The 19243-nt window shown below is 37.4% G+C and overlaps 1 protein-coding gene across 1 annotated transcript in view; it reads right to left on the bottom strand.

The window, feature by feature from the left end:
- Positions 1-19243, bottom strand: part of NCKAP5 (NCK associated protein 5) — a 94993-nt gene that overhangs the window by 24706 nt on the left and 51044 nt on the right. The window contains 1 exon segment of the mRNA XM_031554326.1: positions 3014-3118. Coding sequence (XP_031410186.1) covers positions 3014-3118 — 105 coding nt within the window.

A 19243-nucleotide genomic window follows, 5' to 3' on the forward strand; every position in this document is an offset into this window, starting at 1 on the left:
ACACATTCCTATTAGGCCATTAGTGTCTGGTGAATTTAATGCAGAGAACTAAATTAAAAATTGCTAGTATTTTCATTTGTCAGGGGGAAAAGCCATGATCCTCCATGTTTTCTTTTTTATTCTTGAGTCAGTATTCTGCTCTTCCTTTGCTAAAGACTATTGAGTCTGCTTGAATTATGTTTTGTATATAAGCAGCATGCTCCAGTTAGATACAGAAAACAAAGTTATAAGAATACAAGTACATCTTGACAACTGCATTATAGCCCTAGAATGTAACAGATGAGGCTGTATACCCTGGACAAGGTAAATTAATTTAGTATCCCAACCAGAATGCCCACTGAGAATGGAATCTCTCCATTACAGTCTAATTTTGGTTTCCTATCTAGTTCAAAGCTTTGTCTAAGAAACTCTCTGACGTAGGACAATCCATCTTTGTGACACTTGCAGACAGCTGAAGCCTCTTGCTTATGCAATTTATTGACACTTTATGGCTGCCTTTAGTACTTGTGTAGTTATCGCCCTGCTCCAAATGCAATTTCAGCTGACTGTGACTAAGTGCCAGCTTTGAGGAAGAGAGTAATGAAGAGCAGATAGCACTTTAGGTAAAATATTAAACCTCTGTAGGAGTATCTAGGATGCCTTTAATTTGTTTTCAAACTAATACTCTTGTGCCTAACAATGTTAGATCTTCTTTAATGTTAAGTGCCTGCACCATTCTGTTAGGCAATTCTCCAGTTTCCTTACCAAATCAGACACCTTTTTAATTACCAGTGGCAAAAAACAGAATGGCACAACTCTACTTTTTATAAAACTTTGCTTTGAATTTCATTAAGACAGAACTTGATTGTCCAGCCTCAAAGAATATTTACTGATTTTTGCATCAGGACATAGACCCAATCCATTTTGATGAGATTAAAAATTTACCTTCATATTTAGAAAATGCGAAGTCCACAAAAAATTTACTAAAACTGCATATGCAATACACAGCTGCTTCATGCAGGTATCTGGAAAAATGTATAGTTTGTAGGCACTTCTCATGCACTAACATTTTTGTTGTACTTTTCCTAATTTCTTCCATTTATTCCTCCACAAATTCCATTTATTATTACTAGGGTTGAACCTTTTTGGAGTTAAATGGGTGAGAGCAGAATTTTTACTGCTAAGGAGTTCATCAGTACAGCTATTCATTGCTCAGCTGACATAATAATGTTCTGGTTTTGACAAACATAACTACAGGGCAAGTCATTACTCTCTGTCACAGGCAAAACCTATGAATGGGAAAATCATTTAGAGGTAGCAAGAGCACATTTCACCTCTGGGAGTTATTGGTACATGTCCTCCTAGGAAGTCAAATGGATGCTGGAGGAACAGCCTTTAAATCTGTTGGCTCTGGGAGGAGCACATGCTTCAGCATCAGAGGCAGGATGATGCCTTTGTTTTTAGCTTTGAAACAGATATTCTTGCTTTGTGGAGACAAATTATTTCTGCCATTGTGATTCCCATGGGACACCCCTCATCAGCTGTCACATCTATCACACCTATGATGGTGTCATGCCCAGTAGGGCTGACTGTATAGAGGGCAATGGCAACACATGCTTGTCCTAGCTGTTTCAGACATGGCAATGGAAAAACCCACCACGTCAAATACTGCCCTTTATACTATGCCACATCCCAGTCTACTGAAGAGAAGGATGTCTGTAAAATCCTTCCCTATAAGAACACTCTGTAAGAGAAAGGCGGAGACCTCAGCATACTGAAGAGTTTGCCTTCCCTTCCTATTACTTTCAGCTAGTCTGCAGGCCTGGCCATCCCTTTACTTTGTTTCCCCTGACCCAAAAGGTGAGAAAAGTATCTGCTCCTGTAGTTTTAACAGCGTGAAAAACAGATATCTAAGCAAAGCAAGAGAAGAGTTTATCACTGAAATCATCTTTATTGTTGGAGAGATGAGGCAAATGTGCAAAAACATCACAGCGTTAGAGATTTTGAAGTAGGATATCCAGCTCATTTCTGGATAACTTTGACAATACCATAAAAGGACTGAAATTTTCTGTGGCAATTTGCCTGTATTCTCTAAACTCTCTCAGAAAGTACTTTAAATTGTATGTTTATGATGCATTAATTAACTACATTTAACTTGAACACGGGCTTGTTAAATGACATGGTGAAATTTTAATTTTTAAATTGTGACTTTAAAATCATTACCATTAACAAAATTAGAGTACAAAGTCCTGAATGTAATATTACAATTTAAATACATAATTTTTTTGGCAGGCATCACAGAGAACTGAAAGAATCAGACTACAAAAGAGACAAAACTACTTATTTAGAAAATCCTAACCTGAAGGCTTAATTACATGTTATGCAAAGGGTTGTTAGCATTTTTGTGAACCTTTGAAACAATGCCTTTTCATTACAATAAGCACTACAAAGGAGATCACATTTTTGTTGACATTACTGTACTTCAAGATCAAAGGCACGCACAGGTTCAACGTTCTGTTCTTGTTCTCTTTATTCCTCTCTATCTTTATGTGCTTTTGTTTTCTAAGCTACTTTTCTCTTTGACAATGAAACATGAAAGCCACACTGGCTAACATTTTGCCAAATAAGCACAAAGCTAAACCCATCAGAAAAAAAAAATGCAGAGCCCATGAATTTTTAAAAGTTCATACATAATATATCATAAAAGTGGATGAATAATATGGTGTATGGGCTTTAATAAAAAGCTCCTTGACCATTTCTCACAGATTCTGAGATGTAATCAATACCCAGAAAGGTATCTTGGGGACATTACTAAGATTTATGCTTTTTTGCACAGAGTGACACTATCTGCTTACTGTATCAATTGAGGATACAATATTGAATTTCTGAGAACAGAAGGAAGAAGAAGTATTGTTATCTTCCTCAACAGTGTTTCAATTCAGAGATCAGCTTTATGCTTCATCCCTGACATCAGACCTCTAAGGAGAAAAGGAGGGGTCCAAACGTGGGATACAAGGACAGCACAGAAACTCACGTGAATCTGAGCATCAGCAGGTCGCAACTGCACCGAGCTTCTGTTCCGTTCTACTTCTGACAGCAAATCTCCAGATGAGAGGTCTAAGATGCGCGAATGGAGTTTCTGCAGGGGGGGAGGGGGTAGAAGGGAGTAAGCAAAGCGTAAGCATACAAGTATGCAGCAGATCAGCATTTTTAAAATTCCAAAGTCGGTGGTTAAATTTCAAGGGAAATAAAGACCCTGAGGTAAAAGAAGATTTGTTCTAATTCAAAATGCTGCTGTTCATGCTTGTTTTGTCCAGGACTTCCTGTGTGAAGAACAGGTCGTTCATCTAAAACAAACTGTACTTTTTCTCCTAATCTCTGCTTTGTAATTTACTACTACTTAATATGCAACGACGACAAATGAACAGGAGTCCTACCACTATCCATAGAGTTTGACAAGTTTCAGGGAAAAAGCATAAAAATGAACTACGAAATTAACATTTATAAATCAATCAACATGTTAATGTTGTTTTATTTACAAGCTGCTACACCGTGAGTGAATGATTGCAAAAGTGACCCTATTTTTAAACAGCATTGATCTGCTGAAGGCCTCCCTTGCACACATTTTAACTCAAAGTCATTAATGTCATCTGTTAGGAACAATTAATGTGAATAGAAAATAATTGCATCAGGGAATGAGGGACTCAGAGGATTTTGTGCATTAATATTCAGATGCTGTTCGATTATACACACAGTTCTTTCCTTCAGTTTTGCTTGGAAGGATGACTAAGCTGGTGCCACTTCCTCCACATTCACCTGTATTGTAATTACTAAGGCTTTCAGTATGCATTAAGCCTGATTTGTTTTAATTGCAGTTTCAATAGAATCCATGATTTATGTGAATGCCTCAGCCAATGGCTTAAAAAAAGAAAAGAAATATCTGCAGTCTTGTCAGTCATTGGACCAACATATCATCTAACATAACAGGCAGTATAAATCTTATTCACAGTCCACTGAAAACAGTGAAAAAGTACTTTAAGAGAAAAAAACAAGACTCTTAAACAAAGAATTTGGATCCGGTTCTTGGAATTTTCCCAATAATTCCTCAAATCTGCAGTCTTGGAGACCACATCTACCATCTCCTGTGTACCTGAGGGCTCCACGTGGAGGAGCAAACAGCACAGCGACCACTGTGGCACTGTGATGGGAGCCTTGGCAAAGGATGTAGACTCCGGAGGAGGCTTGTTGAGACTGAATGCATGGCATCATCCTGCCTACCCCAAAAACTTGGTAAAAGAGGGAAAAAGAATCTGTAATCATTGAAGACTGTGCAGTAGTAGTAGTGCTGAGGCAGTTCTTCGCAGTCATGCAATATATCTCATACCCAGATACACCTCTAATCTACAGAACTCACTAATTAGTAATCTGGAAGTCATTTCTCAAGAGCTACGCATTCATCCAGTTTCTATGCAGTGACTTTTAGGGATATACTATGAGCTGCAGAAAGATTATGGCAAATAGTTTCAATGATCAATGCTCTGTAGAATCGTATTTTGTCCAACGTGTTGAGTAGATTAAAATGCTACAAGCACTCAGTATCCAATATACATTTTATTATAAATACAAACTACATCCAGGTTATGTGTTTTTTAACACCAGTGGTGCACATCCCCTAGTTTTTCAGTGCATACCCTTTAAAATGTTATTACTAGAGTTATTGTCAGCTGTTTGCTCACGATTTAAGCTCCAGGTAAAATGCTTTTCCAAGCACACAGATTTACTGACTTAGTACATGTGCTTGGCAATAATTCCAATTGAATCACCAGAAAATTCCACTGTTTTCAGCAACAGGAGAAACTGCTGTTAGGAACAAATGTTGTACTTGCTCTTAGCAGCGGAATTACTTTCTCCAATGTAACTAGTTACAAGATTTTGGCTTCCAGAGATTTTCAGTGTGAGTTACTATAGCTGGATCTGGTAGAGCTGATGATAGGGAGCATCTGAGATGGATGAACAATTATACTGGAACATTTATTTTTCAAGAAATATTTTAGAAATAGTGCTATAGGAGTTTTAAAGCTGTAAAATTATGTTCTCATTTTTTCTAGCAAAGCAATTTAAATACTTCATTTCTTAAATGGGAACATTTAAGAGTAAAGGAAACAAAATACAACTTGTAATGTCATCCAAAGGGCCTTGGTGTGCTGCTGTTATTGTCCATATCAGCCCAAAGAGCAGAGGCCAGCCCATCTGGACATAACACCTTTGAGCAGGTAAAAAATCCAAACAATTTCGACCAGAGAGCTGGTAAGGAGACACAGCTCAGCAGAGCACGTTGCAAACAGCCTGGAGCTACTGCTCTAAAGATGTGTAATGTGATTATATTTCTGCACCAATGAAAGATCATTGTACTGGAAATATTCCCCCACACTTATGCAAAGACACCAACAGACACAAGGCCAGCATGAGGACTATCATTAGCAAACAGCACAGCAAAGTTGGAAATCATTAATTAAATAAAGTCACACAGCACTGAAGCAAGTCATCCAATTACAAAAGAAAATGATAAGAAAATTGTTTTTCTTTCACTTTTTTTTCTTCTTCCTTCTCCATTTTCTAATTCAGAAATGGTGAAAACTGCTAAAAGAATCTCATTAATGATCCACTTTAAAGAAAGTAACAGACTATGCTAAGTACATATCTTGATTCTGATTCTTTCTCAGATAAGCAACATGTATTGGTTTCTGGCTATTTCAGATGATGGCCGCACAACCACACCAAGGAGTTCTGCTGCCTTGACAATGGTGCAATATTAAAGTCTATGCTGATGCTATCAAGATGCAGTTCAACAAAACACCGGCCAGGCTGACTTTCACAGAAAAGACGACGTCAGCTTAAATAAATACTTAAATTCAAAACAAAGCACTGTAACTATAAAATCCAAGCCATCCACCCCATCTGTGGGCACTGAAGTAGCCAGCAGCCTGTGTAACAACAAGGGGAAACCATCACAGCTGCTCTGAGAGCAGACACCAACATGGAAGTGAGTGTGGCATGGGCTGGACCAGCTTGCTTGGAAATAATTGCCCTGCATGGAGTGGTGCTGGGGCAGGCACTGACTAAAAGCTGACAGGAGGTGGCTAGGCAGGACCCACGTCTCTAGGGAAGGCCAGGGGAGCAGTGGGGCCTCCTGGGGCCATAAGCTTGTGGCATTTCCCAGGCTGTATTGCCACAGGCTTCCTTCTGGCTTGCTTGTGTTTTTAGCCACACTAAAACGGACGGAGTGATACGGCTCAAAGTTGAGATTAACTCCTGTAACCCACATCAAAACAAAACAAAACGAACAAATTTAGGCAGAAACCCATTACACCAAGTGCAATAGGAAATACAATTATCTGGTAGGCAGATAACTGATCAGCAGACGGAGAACTGAACTGCCCCCCCAGCAACGTCCTTATTAAGGCTCTCGAGGAAGATAGAAGCGGACTGCTGCTTCCTGGCACGCGGCAGCATTACTGACAGACTCCACAGTGCATCCTGACTGTGTCTGTGCAGCGCGTCTATCTGTTTCCATCTTCTCCTTGAAATCTCTAATGGCCTGCAAGTACCGCCAGAACAATTTCCAACGAATTACGCCAAACTGTATATGACTCTCCAATATTGGATGAGTTAATCGCTATTAAATCAATTGGCTTTGCTTTTCTCACGTGAGCCAAAGTCCATCATTCAGAAGAAACTCTTGAGGCTCTCAGAGAGACATTTTTATCCTGGTGGAACAGCCTGTAAATGTTTGGTGGGTGCACATCGCCTCCTCCATCTCTGCTGTTCACTGGGGCAGCACCAACTTGACAAATGATGCTCTGGGCTTTTCTCCCATGTAGCCCAACTATTGCAATCGGATTGGCAGAGAATACCTTTTCTGCAGCCCTCATTTGTAATAATTCTCTACACAAAGAACCCGCAGGCAGCAACACAACAGCTCCAATCCTAGCCCCGCTTCTTGTACTAAACAAGAAAGGCTTAGTAACTCTATCAAAAACACGCAAAAAGTGTGCAACACAAATAGTACTGATACAGTGATCTCTTTATAGGTGTGACAGAGGCACAAGAACTCTTGCTAGGTGACTTTTTCACTGCCTGACTTGCTACACTCTTCCTGCTCCTTTGTTCCACTTTAACTGCTAAACCTATCCAAAGCAGAGTGCAGCTATGAATTAATCACTCCCAGGGATTCGCACCAAGGGAAACAGCAAGATCAAAACAAAAGAGAAAAATGAGTGAATAGGAATGCAATTTACTTAATACTCGCTTATGCAGAAATATCATGTTCTGGAAGTCCTTAAATATTTTTCAGGCCTTAGATGCCTTCCAGAGGGGATGTTCAGATGAAGGTGAGATGACATCTTTTACCTCTTTTATCAGATGTTAGCTAGATTAAGAATATGAATGTGAACTTCTCATATCCTAACTACTCTGAAATAAAGGAGAATTAGGTAAATAATACAATGAAGTTCAGTCTCTGAAACTAGAAATAGGCTTTACGTTTAAAAAAATCAGAATCTGTATGACATACACTTTTGGCATGTGGTAAATCTGCTTTCTAAACTGAGTAGAACAAATGGTTGTCAACAACATAATAGCCAAATGTGAAGCACAAATGAAAACTGCATTAAGATGCTTCTGTTGGATACAATTCTAACAATCACTAACTTTGGAAATGTACTTGAAATCATGTACTGTGCACGCACAGTAGTGCCTTCTGTCTTATTGTTTGTAACTGATGCAATGAAAATAAAATAATTATCATAGCTCTTGAAAGTTACATATTTAATAAAAAATTCAGCATTATGCTTCTCTTTCCTATTATTCACTTTCTATAAACAGAGCTTTTCAAAGTTTATAATGACAATAGCAATTGTCATACTGAGTTCTTTTTGCTAGTAAATCAGCTTGGTTAAGAACTCGCCCTCATCTTTCCTGCTTTTGTTGCCTGTGTAGACAGGTGGCTTCCTAGCAGAGTTCTTGTGCTCTGTACATGCCAGCTCATACTCCCTTTTATGCCTATATACTTCAGGGTAATTTCAAGACACCTCATTGTGGAAATATCCATGTTTTTTTCCTCCTAATTCTCTAATAATACACTTTACAATCATCATTCATCCTAACAGTGTGAAGTTACCTTTGACTTCTCTCTCTTAAATTTTAGACTAACACAAATTCCAGAATTATGGTGCTTCAGCTGAAGAATTCAACATGTCTTCAAGAAGCATTCCTGTCCTCAGCAGCACTTTTCAGGAGTGCCTTTACGTCAAATAAGGTCCCTTGTATTTCTGCCCAGAAAAAGGCAGTTAGTAAAACGATTTTTTGCAATTGTTCTGAAAACACAACATAGCTATCCCATAAGCTGCACTGAAATAACCATATTGGTGTTTGTTCTTCTGTATCTTTAACAAACGCGCTATAAAGAGACGAAGTTTTAGAGGACTATGTGAGACATACTTAGATTTGTATTTTCACTTGTACATATAGCAAAAGCAACCGATCAACTTGTACCTTGCATTTCCTTAAGGACCTAAACTGTACATCAACAAGCAGCCAGGAAAAAGGAAATGACAGGGTATTAGTGAAGCACAAGAGCAATTAGAGGATTGCAGAGCATCGCCTAGAGAAAGTGAACAAAGCTCTGCAGCACGGGTAACAGGAGTCAGTCACAGGAGATAGCTGCAGCACACGCACTGAGCAGCAATTCATCAGCAAGCCTTGCTGTTGGGCCATGGCAAATCATGCATGGAGAGGGAAAGTAGCAGCCTTTTTCTTTTCAAAATAGTCCTCCCTTCCCCAAATAATAGGCTCATCACTTAGATGTCCAGAAGCTGCTAATATAGAAGTCTGTAGAAGCAAGCACGTGCAACATCAGACTGTAAAGCCAATGCCTTACACTGAACTATTTTTTCTCTTTCCCTGTTGTTTCAAGGCACCATTCCTAATAGATCAAGCAGCTAGCGAAGGTATTTGATATCTGGCAGAAGTACACAACACAGAAAATTATCCAGTTCAGCCTGGAACAGAGAATGCAAACCAGGATTCTTAGCCAGTAACCAGCACCAGCACACATATGTTGTCTTTCACATTAAATATCCTGTTATGTCTTAAGGTTTGTCTGATGGGTTAACTGAAATTCTTTGACCCACATGTTGCTGCTAGGGCTCTTAATAGCTATATCATGGGAGACATGCCACTCCAGCTGCTTGGATTGATTTTTGGTGGGAGCAGAGGGTGAATCCACAGGGAGTGAGCCTCAGGACAGCTTTTAGAGCAGCAGGAGCTTGCAGCCAGAGAGCATCATTTATCGGTCTTACCAATAACACAGCAGACAATCACAGACCTGCAGTACTGCTCAGTGTTAAGAGGGAAGTGTTATACAAAACATGAATATTAAAGGATTATCTATAAAATACACATCTTGGTAAGCTAAAGCATTTCTTAACACAAAAAAGCTAGCCTCCAGCTATTCCAGAAATTTCAAGTCAAGCGGATCTGAATTTCCTATTAATCTAATAAAAGTATTTCTATACAAGTTCTACTTTGACTTTTTTTTCCCCCATTTGTTTTGGTTGTGTCTCCCACCACTAGACTGAAGATGCTAAAAGAACTTGAAATCTGGTGATGCAGCAGATGCTAGACTTTACATTCAAGTGCAGAATTAGCAGAGGTTTGTCAGTTTTACTGGCAAATCCTCCAGGCGAGTTTGCTCAGACAACTGACAACATCCAAGACAAAAGTACAAGGGGATGATTTTACAAACATTTGTATAGAAGATTAGGGTGTTAAAACTACATCAGAAAATCCTGTTAACAAGGCAAATCCAACACAAAAAAGAAAACAAAGGTTTCACTTGCATCTGCTTCAGATTTTCCAGGCTCGCTGCTCTCAGTTTTTACCAAGCCATTCAGAGACAGGCAAGAAACAGAGAATTAGATTCCAAAGTAAGAAACTCAGAGATTTGAAAACTTATATCCTAGGGTATAAATTGGGAGGTATTAAACAGATATTTGATGCATAAACATAAATAACATAATCTCTCTGAATTCTTCAGAGATTTGACAACATTGCTGTAAGCCTAAAATTACTCCCCTTCCAAATCCCTTAGTTTTATTAATTTTTATAAACTTTTAAGTAAAAGTTGCATTGAAAGACACAAAGTAATCCTTTCTGATCCTAGCTTTCATTTTATAATTCTATCAGTGTTTTCAAGCTCTGAGACTCTGAAGCGTTTTCTATTTAGTAGCACAACGGTAGAAGCTTGTAAATATAGCAGTAATAATAAATAGAGCTAATTTAATTTCTTATGAAAATGTCTGTGTAAAGTTCCCTGTGGTTTGTAATTACTGTAAAGTCAACAGTTTACATCAATGACCTGGTAATCAGCCAGGTAGAATGTAAACAATTAATGAAATGTTTTCAATGAGCTCTCTCAAGGAAGACCCCTCAGAGTATGGCAAAGCAGAGGTCTGGCACCTAGTGTAGAAAAGTCAGGCCTCTTTTTCCATTTATATTTGTATTTTTTTTCTCATTAATTTGGTACAGAGCAGTGAATGCAACGTTTTTTGTAAATAGCTTTCTACCGAGCTAATAGTAATCAATATGTTAATTCCACTTTGCTAAGTGGATGCCATCTTGTGCAGGTTTTATGAATTACGGGAACACGAAAGCACAAGAGGCAGAACCCAGATGTGCTGACACCTTCTCTTGCTGCACTGCTCACAAACACATCCAGTTTTCCTTAACATTACAGCGTTGTCAAAATCAGTCCAAAAACAGCTTTATACTGAACTTCTGTGACAAGGAAGAGCCATGCCATTAATCTTTTATGGCGGGCCTTTCACATGGTATCTATGCTTTAACAGTAAATATGCCACATGTTGTCTTATTTCACTGTATTTAACAAATGCTTTCATGTGAAAATACAGATGAAAGGTGTTGATGCTTTGGTGACATTGAGCCAACTGTGATCGCATTATCGATCATTATCTGACTAAATGCTACTCACTCATTTCAACATACTTCTAAATTGCCGATACTGACAGCCAGTGCCATTCCTCATAGCGCAACATAATTTCAGTCCCTGGATTTGTGATTCCTACAGTTCAAAATTCATTTTCACATTCCCTTTCTGACTATACCCCAAAATCATCTAAAGGAATTAGGCAGACTTCAATAAGATCTTGTTATTGACATTTATGTTGATCGATGCTGGCTCTTACAGAATTGGAATCTACAGATCAATTCCCTTATTAGATTCGTTCTCAGTGCTGCCATGGTCATTTTATCACAAAAGCTGCTGCTATCAAATGCTGTTTTATCACTTCATAATGGGATACGCTGAAGCTTTCCTCTAGCATATAGTTGGAAATGAAAACTGTCTGAGCTCTAAAAATTGTTTTCACAGATTTCCAAAATTATTCTTATTAACTGTATACTTCTATTTTTAAAACCTATTTGGAATTCAATATACTTAACTAGTAATAATTATTTTCTGAAAAAAAAAAAAAACAACAACACACCCAGTTCTCAGAATGGTAAAAAAATATATATATAAAAAATGCCAGCATTGGAAACTGTCCTGCATCTATTAATTCCCTTTCTGCTGTTGACTCTAAGAATGAAGAGAGAGACAAAAATGAGTGTAAGAATGAAGTGGTAGAAAAAAATGACATGGTTCCATTATGTGAACACACAAACGTACAAACAGTGAAGAGCACACAAAACAAATACAGACACTGGGTTTGTGGCAGAGTTTTATCTGGTTTTGAAAATGGGGACATGGTATTTTTTTAAGAGCAGTGTTATGGTTCCTCTTGAGAGAGGAGTTCATCACATTAATTTAAATCTACGATAAAATAAATTAGCTTTTTTATTGCCAGGTTGAACTACAGGGCTATGATTGTTATGTATTACTACAATCTAAGTCTTAATGGCATTCTTAGCCCTGCGGTGGTCAAACAGAAACCATTTCAAACCTTCTAAAGGCTATTAGAACATGTGCAGATGTCTGGAAAATTAATACTATTATCTAACTCTAACCTTTCGCCTGTAGGAGGAAAAAGAGAGAGAAGGCTCGGGGAAGATATTTTAGATCGATACCTGGGAACAGAGAAGGGTAAGCACTGTTTCACATGGAAGTTCATCAGCTGTGAACAGGTGATTTGAGCAAGCAGATTCATCCTTATTTGGTTTTCATAGAAATCATTCATTTACTCAGAAAAATAATTTAAGAGAGACGAGCATCATTTTTTACAGTCCTTCCTCATTGCTGTTTCTCAAGGTCCAGCAAGCTAGACACTGGAAAGATTCATTCATTTAAATGACAGGACCATGAATTTGTCAAGGTTAATGTTGAATGAGTCACATTTTCCTTGCCACAGCACTGTGCATTTGAAAAGTTTCTCCATTCCTCCACTTTTTTTTTTCTTTTCTTTTTGGTGAAATCATTGAGATGTCAGATGGGCAGAAAAAAGTAGGAGGAAGATTTCAACAATATAACAATAAGAAATTGTTAGTTTAAGGCTTTTGCATATATATTTTCTCTCCAACACTAACATATCGGTTTTGGCTCAGACAGAATCACTCTAAACAAGAAGAGCCTTTTTACAATGTTTTTCTTGAATGCCCAGATACAAGGTACTGAAAATGAAAACCATCAGTCGTTGCTCCTGGGCCAAACTGTGCTCTTCCAAGTGCTCTCTGAGTGTTGTGCCAAACCTGGGCCAGACATGGCACACATTGTCATTAGGGTCCCATTTCCCACCCCACAAGTAGTACTGCTCAGAGGGAGCCTGCCCTGGGGCTCACCTCTAGCACTGCTAGCCAGCAGCTGCATACCCTTTTGGCAGCTGGATGGGCTCAAAGAAGCAGTGCCAACTTTTCATGAGAAATCTGCAGCTTTATGAATTGATCAGTTTTTCACAGTAGATAAAAGCAGGGCTTAGGAGGTATTATAGAGGAATGTTAGAAGGGGTCAGCTCCCAGTTCAGCACCAAATAAGTAGCCAGATTTTTAGAAGAACAGTGCCAGACCAGTAGAAAGTTTTGTCCCATGCACATGAAGGACCTTAAAAACCTACTTTAGAGGCTAATTCCATTTGTTATCCCCCCATGAGCTGGTGAAGACTGGTAACAGAGCTGAGAGTACCCATATATCTAATTACTGTCAAGAATCTCCTAAGAACTATTTAATGAATTTAAGCAAGCTTCTAAAATACAATGCCAATTTCTGATTCAGATTTATGCTTGCAAGTATCTGTAATCCATAATCATAATAACTGTGCTCTAATGTAAGTGTATCTACGGTACAGGAAGAGAACACAATTCTTACTCAGAGGAAAAATAACTGGAGTTAAGAGGAAGGAAAAGGCAACTTAAAAAAATCATATGAAGTACTTCTGCTTTTAAAACTACCAAAATTACATTCATCTCATAAGATGCAGACCAGAAGGAGGAACTGAAGAGCGAGCATCTTTTTTGAGATTTTTTAAGCACTGTTATTTATTCAAGATGCCATTACTTTGACACTCTTTTAATGCAGTAAGATGGAGTTTAATTCAAAGTGTTCAAGATGCCCTTGCAGTGCATACAGGACACAGACAAATCACTGCTCCTCTCTGCATCCAGACATCTGTTAGTGACTAAAGAATCAGGGCTTGCTCACATCCAGGCAGAAATGAGCATGAACGCAATCTAAAAATGCTAAAAGTACAGTAAGACTCAAGTCTGTCAATATCACCTTGTAAAAGAATTAATGACAAAGGTAACGTTTCCTTTTAGCTTGCCCTTACCAGAGAGCTACCTACACGGTAATTTAAGAGTTAAGGCACTAATGGACTCTTCAGTTTCACTGAGCATCTACTTGCAGATTTTATCTTGCAATACAGTATTTCACATTCTCAGCTAAGTCAACAGAGATTTAGTCAATAGCGTTGCAGGCTTTGGATGAGGATCTGAATCTTACCTCTATCCAAACCATCATTAAAGAAGATAGGTCATTTGGGAAAGAGAGGAGAGCATTAGTAAAATTCAATGCTAAAAGATGGGGTTAGTTCAGTAGGTGTTTTATGATTAATTATGAACAACATTTTATTTTAGTTACTGGCTCTTTCTTCCATGCACAGTATACATAAAAGTATACAAAACATACAGCATACATGCCAGCAAAAAGAATTTTTTCATAGCAGATGGCAACAGAAAGTACTTCTCAAGTAATTTTATGTGCTAAAAACTACTTAGCATGATGTTAGATTCATCTGATGGCAAGTGTAATTTATAAGTACTAGCGAATTACACTGATCTGATATAATCTGAACTGCTTAGATTTTACCAAGTACTTACTGGCACACTTTTAAGTAAAGGGCAACACCTCCTTATTGCTTCATGTCCATAAAGTCTGCCATTATACTTAAATAGTAACAAAACCACAGGTATAAGTAAACTATAAACGACATTTCACATGTATAAAGTATAACACTACAGATGAAATTAATGCTTTATATACTATTATTTCATGTACATACACTTTTGAGTAGTCCTTCATTTCAGTTTCGAAGTCTTTTAGGAAAACAAACTACATATTCAGTTCTGTTAGTGTAATAGGAGAAAACGAAATATCTGCAATAAAAATGGTTATATTTTTATACTGCCCTAGGATTTCAATAGATTTCCATTTGACTATGACAAAAGAAAGTCCTCAAAATCATTTAATTTTACGCACTGTTTTGGTAATTCATTAGGGACTTATGGAGTGTGAAATATGCACTATGATGAGACAACAATTACCCAGCACACCTGTTGCTTACCATAATGTGTTTAAGAAGGGCTTGCAGTGGCTACTTTTCTACTCCATTGCAAAATTCAAAGGGCTCCCTCTAGCATCTATACTTATTTACACTTGGAGCATTTATGCAACAATTTATATGGTAAGATGCTAATGCATCTTTCTGATACATTCAGCAAACAGAGCAGGCTGAAACAGCATCACATAGATTATTCTCCTTAAGTTCAGCATTGCTGCAGGTTATATATAACACAAAATTAAAAAATAAAAAAATGCACCTTATTAAGGCTTATTAGAAGTTTGAAGCAGATGGCAAGTCTGTTCTATTTTGTACTGTGGAACTCATACCTTTTGTCTAAGATATATTTTCATACTGAATGTACAAAATGACAGGAAAAAACATGGAAAACTGGCAGGGGGTTGGAACTTGACAATCCTTGAGGTCCTTCCAACCCATGACTCTGCCTACATACTTGATCAGTGTTTCAAATGCCATATCAAATTCCTTCCCTCATAAGTATCATTAGTGATAATAAAGATCCATGTGTAAAATAAAGAGAAAGCTACAGTTCACTTAGTATCAGTTGCATGTTGGTCTTTAACAAAAAAAAGAGCAAGAAAACCTTAGTTCCTTGGTGAAGGCCTGCCACATCAGTACAGTATTTCTCTAATGCTCCTTAAACATATAGGTGGAGCTGTAAAAAAGGCAAGAAATACGACTTACAATATATTATTCAACACTGATGATTTAAGCTGAGATGAAATAGAGATTCAGATTTCTGTGTTCTCAATGGTATTGATGAGTGGGAACAAAACAGAAATAGAAAGTTGGCATCAATTTACAATTTACTGAGATAATACAAGACTAGAAATAATGACATCAGCATCTGCAAATGAAGAAATGCTCCTTTAATTTGTTCTGAAAGTCTCAAAAATCGTTGACTGTTCCCTTCTAGATTGCTATCTTGATTCCTGATTCACAGAAGCATTCTTATCGTTTGACATTGCTACAAGAACTGTATGTTCTTGTTTGAGACAGGATCTTCATGAGAGTAATGCCAGACCTTTGTTACCCTTGATATGGAGAATGCACTCCTGCAGGGCTATGGCTTGAAATCTTTAGAGTAACTGGTGTAAAAAGTACCACCTCACTACTTGGTGGATGCTCTACTGCCCACATAATTCTTGGATAAATTTTAATGTACTAGATTAAATATATATTAAATATATATATATTAATATATATATTAAAAATAATATATTTCACACATACTTTATATTAAAGTGATTAACATTCCGTCTATTCCTACAGCCACTGAGATTTTCATAACTACTGAGCAAACAGGTTTCCATGACTTCTCTCCTGCTGTAACAATTAGTGGGTCTAAAATTCGTTTCTACTTTAAGCCACCAGTCTTGATTTGTGACTAAGTAAATATCACTACAAAGACTGTTAAACCTTATTTTTGTTTTCATATTTACTGAGTAAAAAAGCCTATTTGCAAGTCTGGCCTGGAATTGGAATGTTTCAGAACATTTGCAAATAGGAGTGCCCTGACAACCTCAGGAGCAGAAATGAAGGAAGGAAATAAGACTTCAAACACAATTGGGTGACCTTGGTCTAAGGTCTTCTTGCCTAGAGGAACAAAGCAGCACTGGGAACTGCCTTCTGACAGACAGGAATTATGCTGCTGTGCAGCGTATGATGATCCAGTTACTTAAAAACACTTCTGACTGCTGACTGTTTTCTAACAATGTTATAATATCAATTAAAGTTTTAGCTTTAATTTCAAACTCTTCATGCTTTCTTTCTAAAACTTAACTATCTGTATATCGAATTGCTGCAAAGTGCAGCAACTTCACTTTTAACCTTCTGCGCTCAGCCATCATTGTGTCTAACGATGTCTGAACCACAGGTCAGACTCTGAGGCCAGATATTCCATCTCCTTTTGTCAGGTGGTCGGGCAATTAATTGCCCTCCTTCTGTCTCATATATAATAATGTCGTTGGTGCAATTTACCCCTTCCTGCTAAGTTGCACAACTGTTTCCTTGTAAGTATGTACAGTCATAGTCTATCAAAAATGTCAGATCGTTGACAGGTCATTACAAGAGCTAATGACAAGGTGGATACAACAAAGTACCTATTATTGGAGTCAAAGAATTCAGCAGACTGTGTGTAGCACTGTGGACAAAATTTTAGACTTGAAAATAAACAATGCAGATGGCCCAAGAGTAATAAATGAAACCAACCTAGCCAGAGAAACACAAGAGAAAACGGGTCCTTCTGGAATTGGTAAAGAAGCATTTTTATGATGGGAATAAAATGACAATGAAAATACAGTTTGGGATGAGAAATACTGTAAATCTTATCATTAGTAATATTATTTTATGCTTTCTCAACTGTGAAAATTTTACTACTTAATCAAGTAAATCAATTCAATAAATGTTGCTACTTGCCACTTTTAGCACCTTTCACATAAAGATCCCTGCCTGCTCTGTAAGCAGCTGTGACAGCAACCTCCTGGGTGAAAAGTGAAAACAAGACATTCCACCCGTGGAATTCAGCTCACAAACATTTTGCTTTCATGTAAGCAGAGATATATATTATAAACAACTGCAACATCTATCAGAAGGCAAATCCCAGCTCCTGTTACTGCTCAGTAACCGTTGTAGGAAAGTAATATCACCGTTGCAAATTAGAAGCATGTTTGATGTTAATTGCTACGCACTATTTTTAGGAATGAGTGGGAAAAGAGGGCTAACGAAAAAAAAAAGTGAAAAGTTTTGTCTCAAGTCCGAGTGGCCTCTATTTGATAAAGTCAAACAACTGAGTGAGAAGCCACAGCTAAACACTGAAAATGCCTGCAATTTAGTGGTTTAAATCGTTCAATGTTTCTTTGAACAAAAGATGGCATCCTTCGTAAAAAATAAAAAGTCCCCAAAATGAAGTTCCTGGTTTGCTTTCCCAAACCTTTCTTGCCATAGCTCTCAAATATATATCTTAAATACCTCTTAAAATCATCTACAGTACAAAAGAAGTGATGAAAAACAAAAAGGTGGAGTTATCTCTCCCTACTCCTCCATCCTTCCATTTTTGCATCGGAGCCTCAATAATCTTTTCACAACAGGAGTGAGATGTCCTCTGCATCACAGTCACTACAAGCAGTAAGCATACCAACATTTCTAATTGCTAAAAACTTACATGGCAATCCACTTTATCACAGGCCTTAAGGAACCACCTCTATTTCTTTTAAAATATTACTAACCCTTTAATTTCATGACTACTTTTCTTGTAAATGCATGAGAATGTAATACTTCTAATAATAGTTTTACAGTAAAGGAAGCAGTCATGAAAACCTTCACTACATTTTTTTTTTTTTAATTTGGTAGTAATCTGTTTTTCCACAAGGGAAAACAGCAAGGTGCAATCAGCTCTGCATACACGCCACTATTCCACAGTCAAGTTCAAAGCACCTAAATCAAACTGTGTGTTGAGAGAAAGAAAAAAATTTCAGACATACAAAATGTGCACCATTTGCCTAAAATAAAATAAAAAAGAAAACATAGGGTAATGAGGAAATCTATTTTATTTTTTTTACTTTTTAAAAAGAAATCTGTATTTCTGTTGAAATCTGAGATACTCGGAATTTTTATGGTTTTAAAATAAGCATAATCTTTAGTACAAGAGTTTCCCAATGCCAACCATAGAATAATCTAATGGCAACATACTACCAAATTACAGAAGTCATGTAGACAAAAGGAACAAATATTATTTATTTTTAGCTTAGACTCTGTTCTGCAGGTCAAAAATTTTAATTGCACTCAGTATGAGTATTCCTAGGATGAGATCAGCATGCAAATAAAATTAAACTTCACTATAGCAGACAGTACAGGAATTGTAAAAGTAACACTATGTTCATTGCCCCAACACCACCAAAAGCACTTGTCCATTCACTTTGGTCAAGTCCATGAATTAAGAGGAATATCCTTAACAACATATTTAGTACTCTGCTGTATAGGGCTTTAAATAACTATTTAGTACCTGCTCTAAACCCAGGGTTTATGCTTTTTCAGGACGATATAATCTAAACTCATTCCTTTTTCTCAGACACATTTGCTTAATTTCAGTCCTAAGGAAAAATCCCTCCTCAGATTTTATATTTCAGACTACAAGATCACAGATGACACACCACTTATTCAATCCTGAAGTAAAATTAGAGGACAAATAGATCTCTGAAACTCACTAACAGACTGTATTCTTTTTCTGTAAGAGCGACATATGACGTGTTTAGCAGAAGTTTTTCATTTTCTCACGTACTCTGCAACTTGTTTCCTGCTTTTTCTTTCTCCCCAAGGGGGGTTATAGCAAGCCTAAGGACACAGCAGTATATTCTGCTGCCATCTGGGGGACCTGGACTTCAAGAATATCTAAATTCT

The sequence above is a fragment of the Meleagris gallopavo genome, chromosome 7 (assembly GCF_000146605.3).
Source record: "Meleagris gallopavo isolate NT-WF06-2002-E0010 breed Aviagen turkey brand Nicholas breeding stock chromosome 7, Turkey_5.1, whole genome shotgun sequence".
Lineage (NCBI taxonomy): Eukaryota > Metazoa > Chordata > Aves > Galliformes > Phasianidae > Meleagris > Meleagris gallopavo.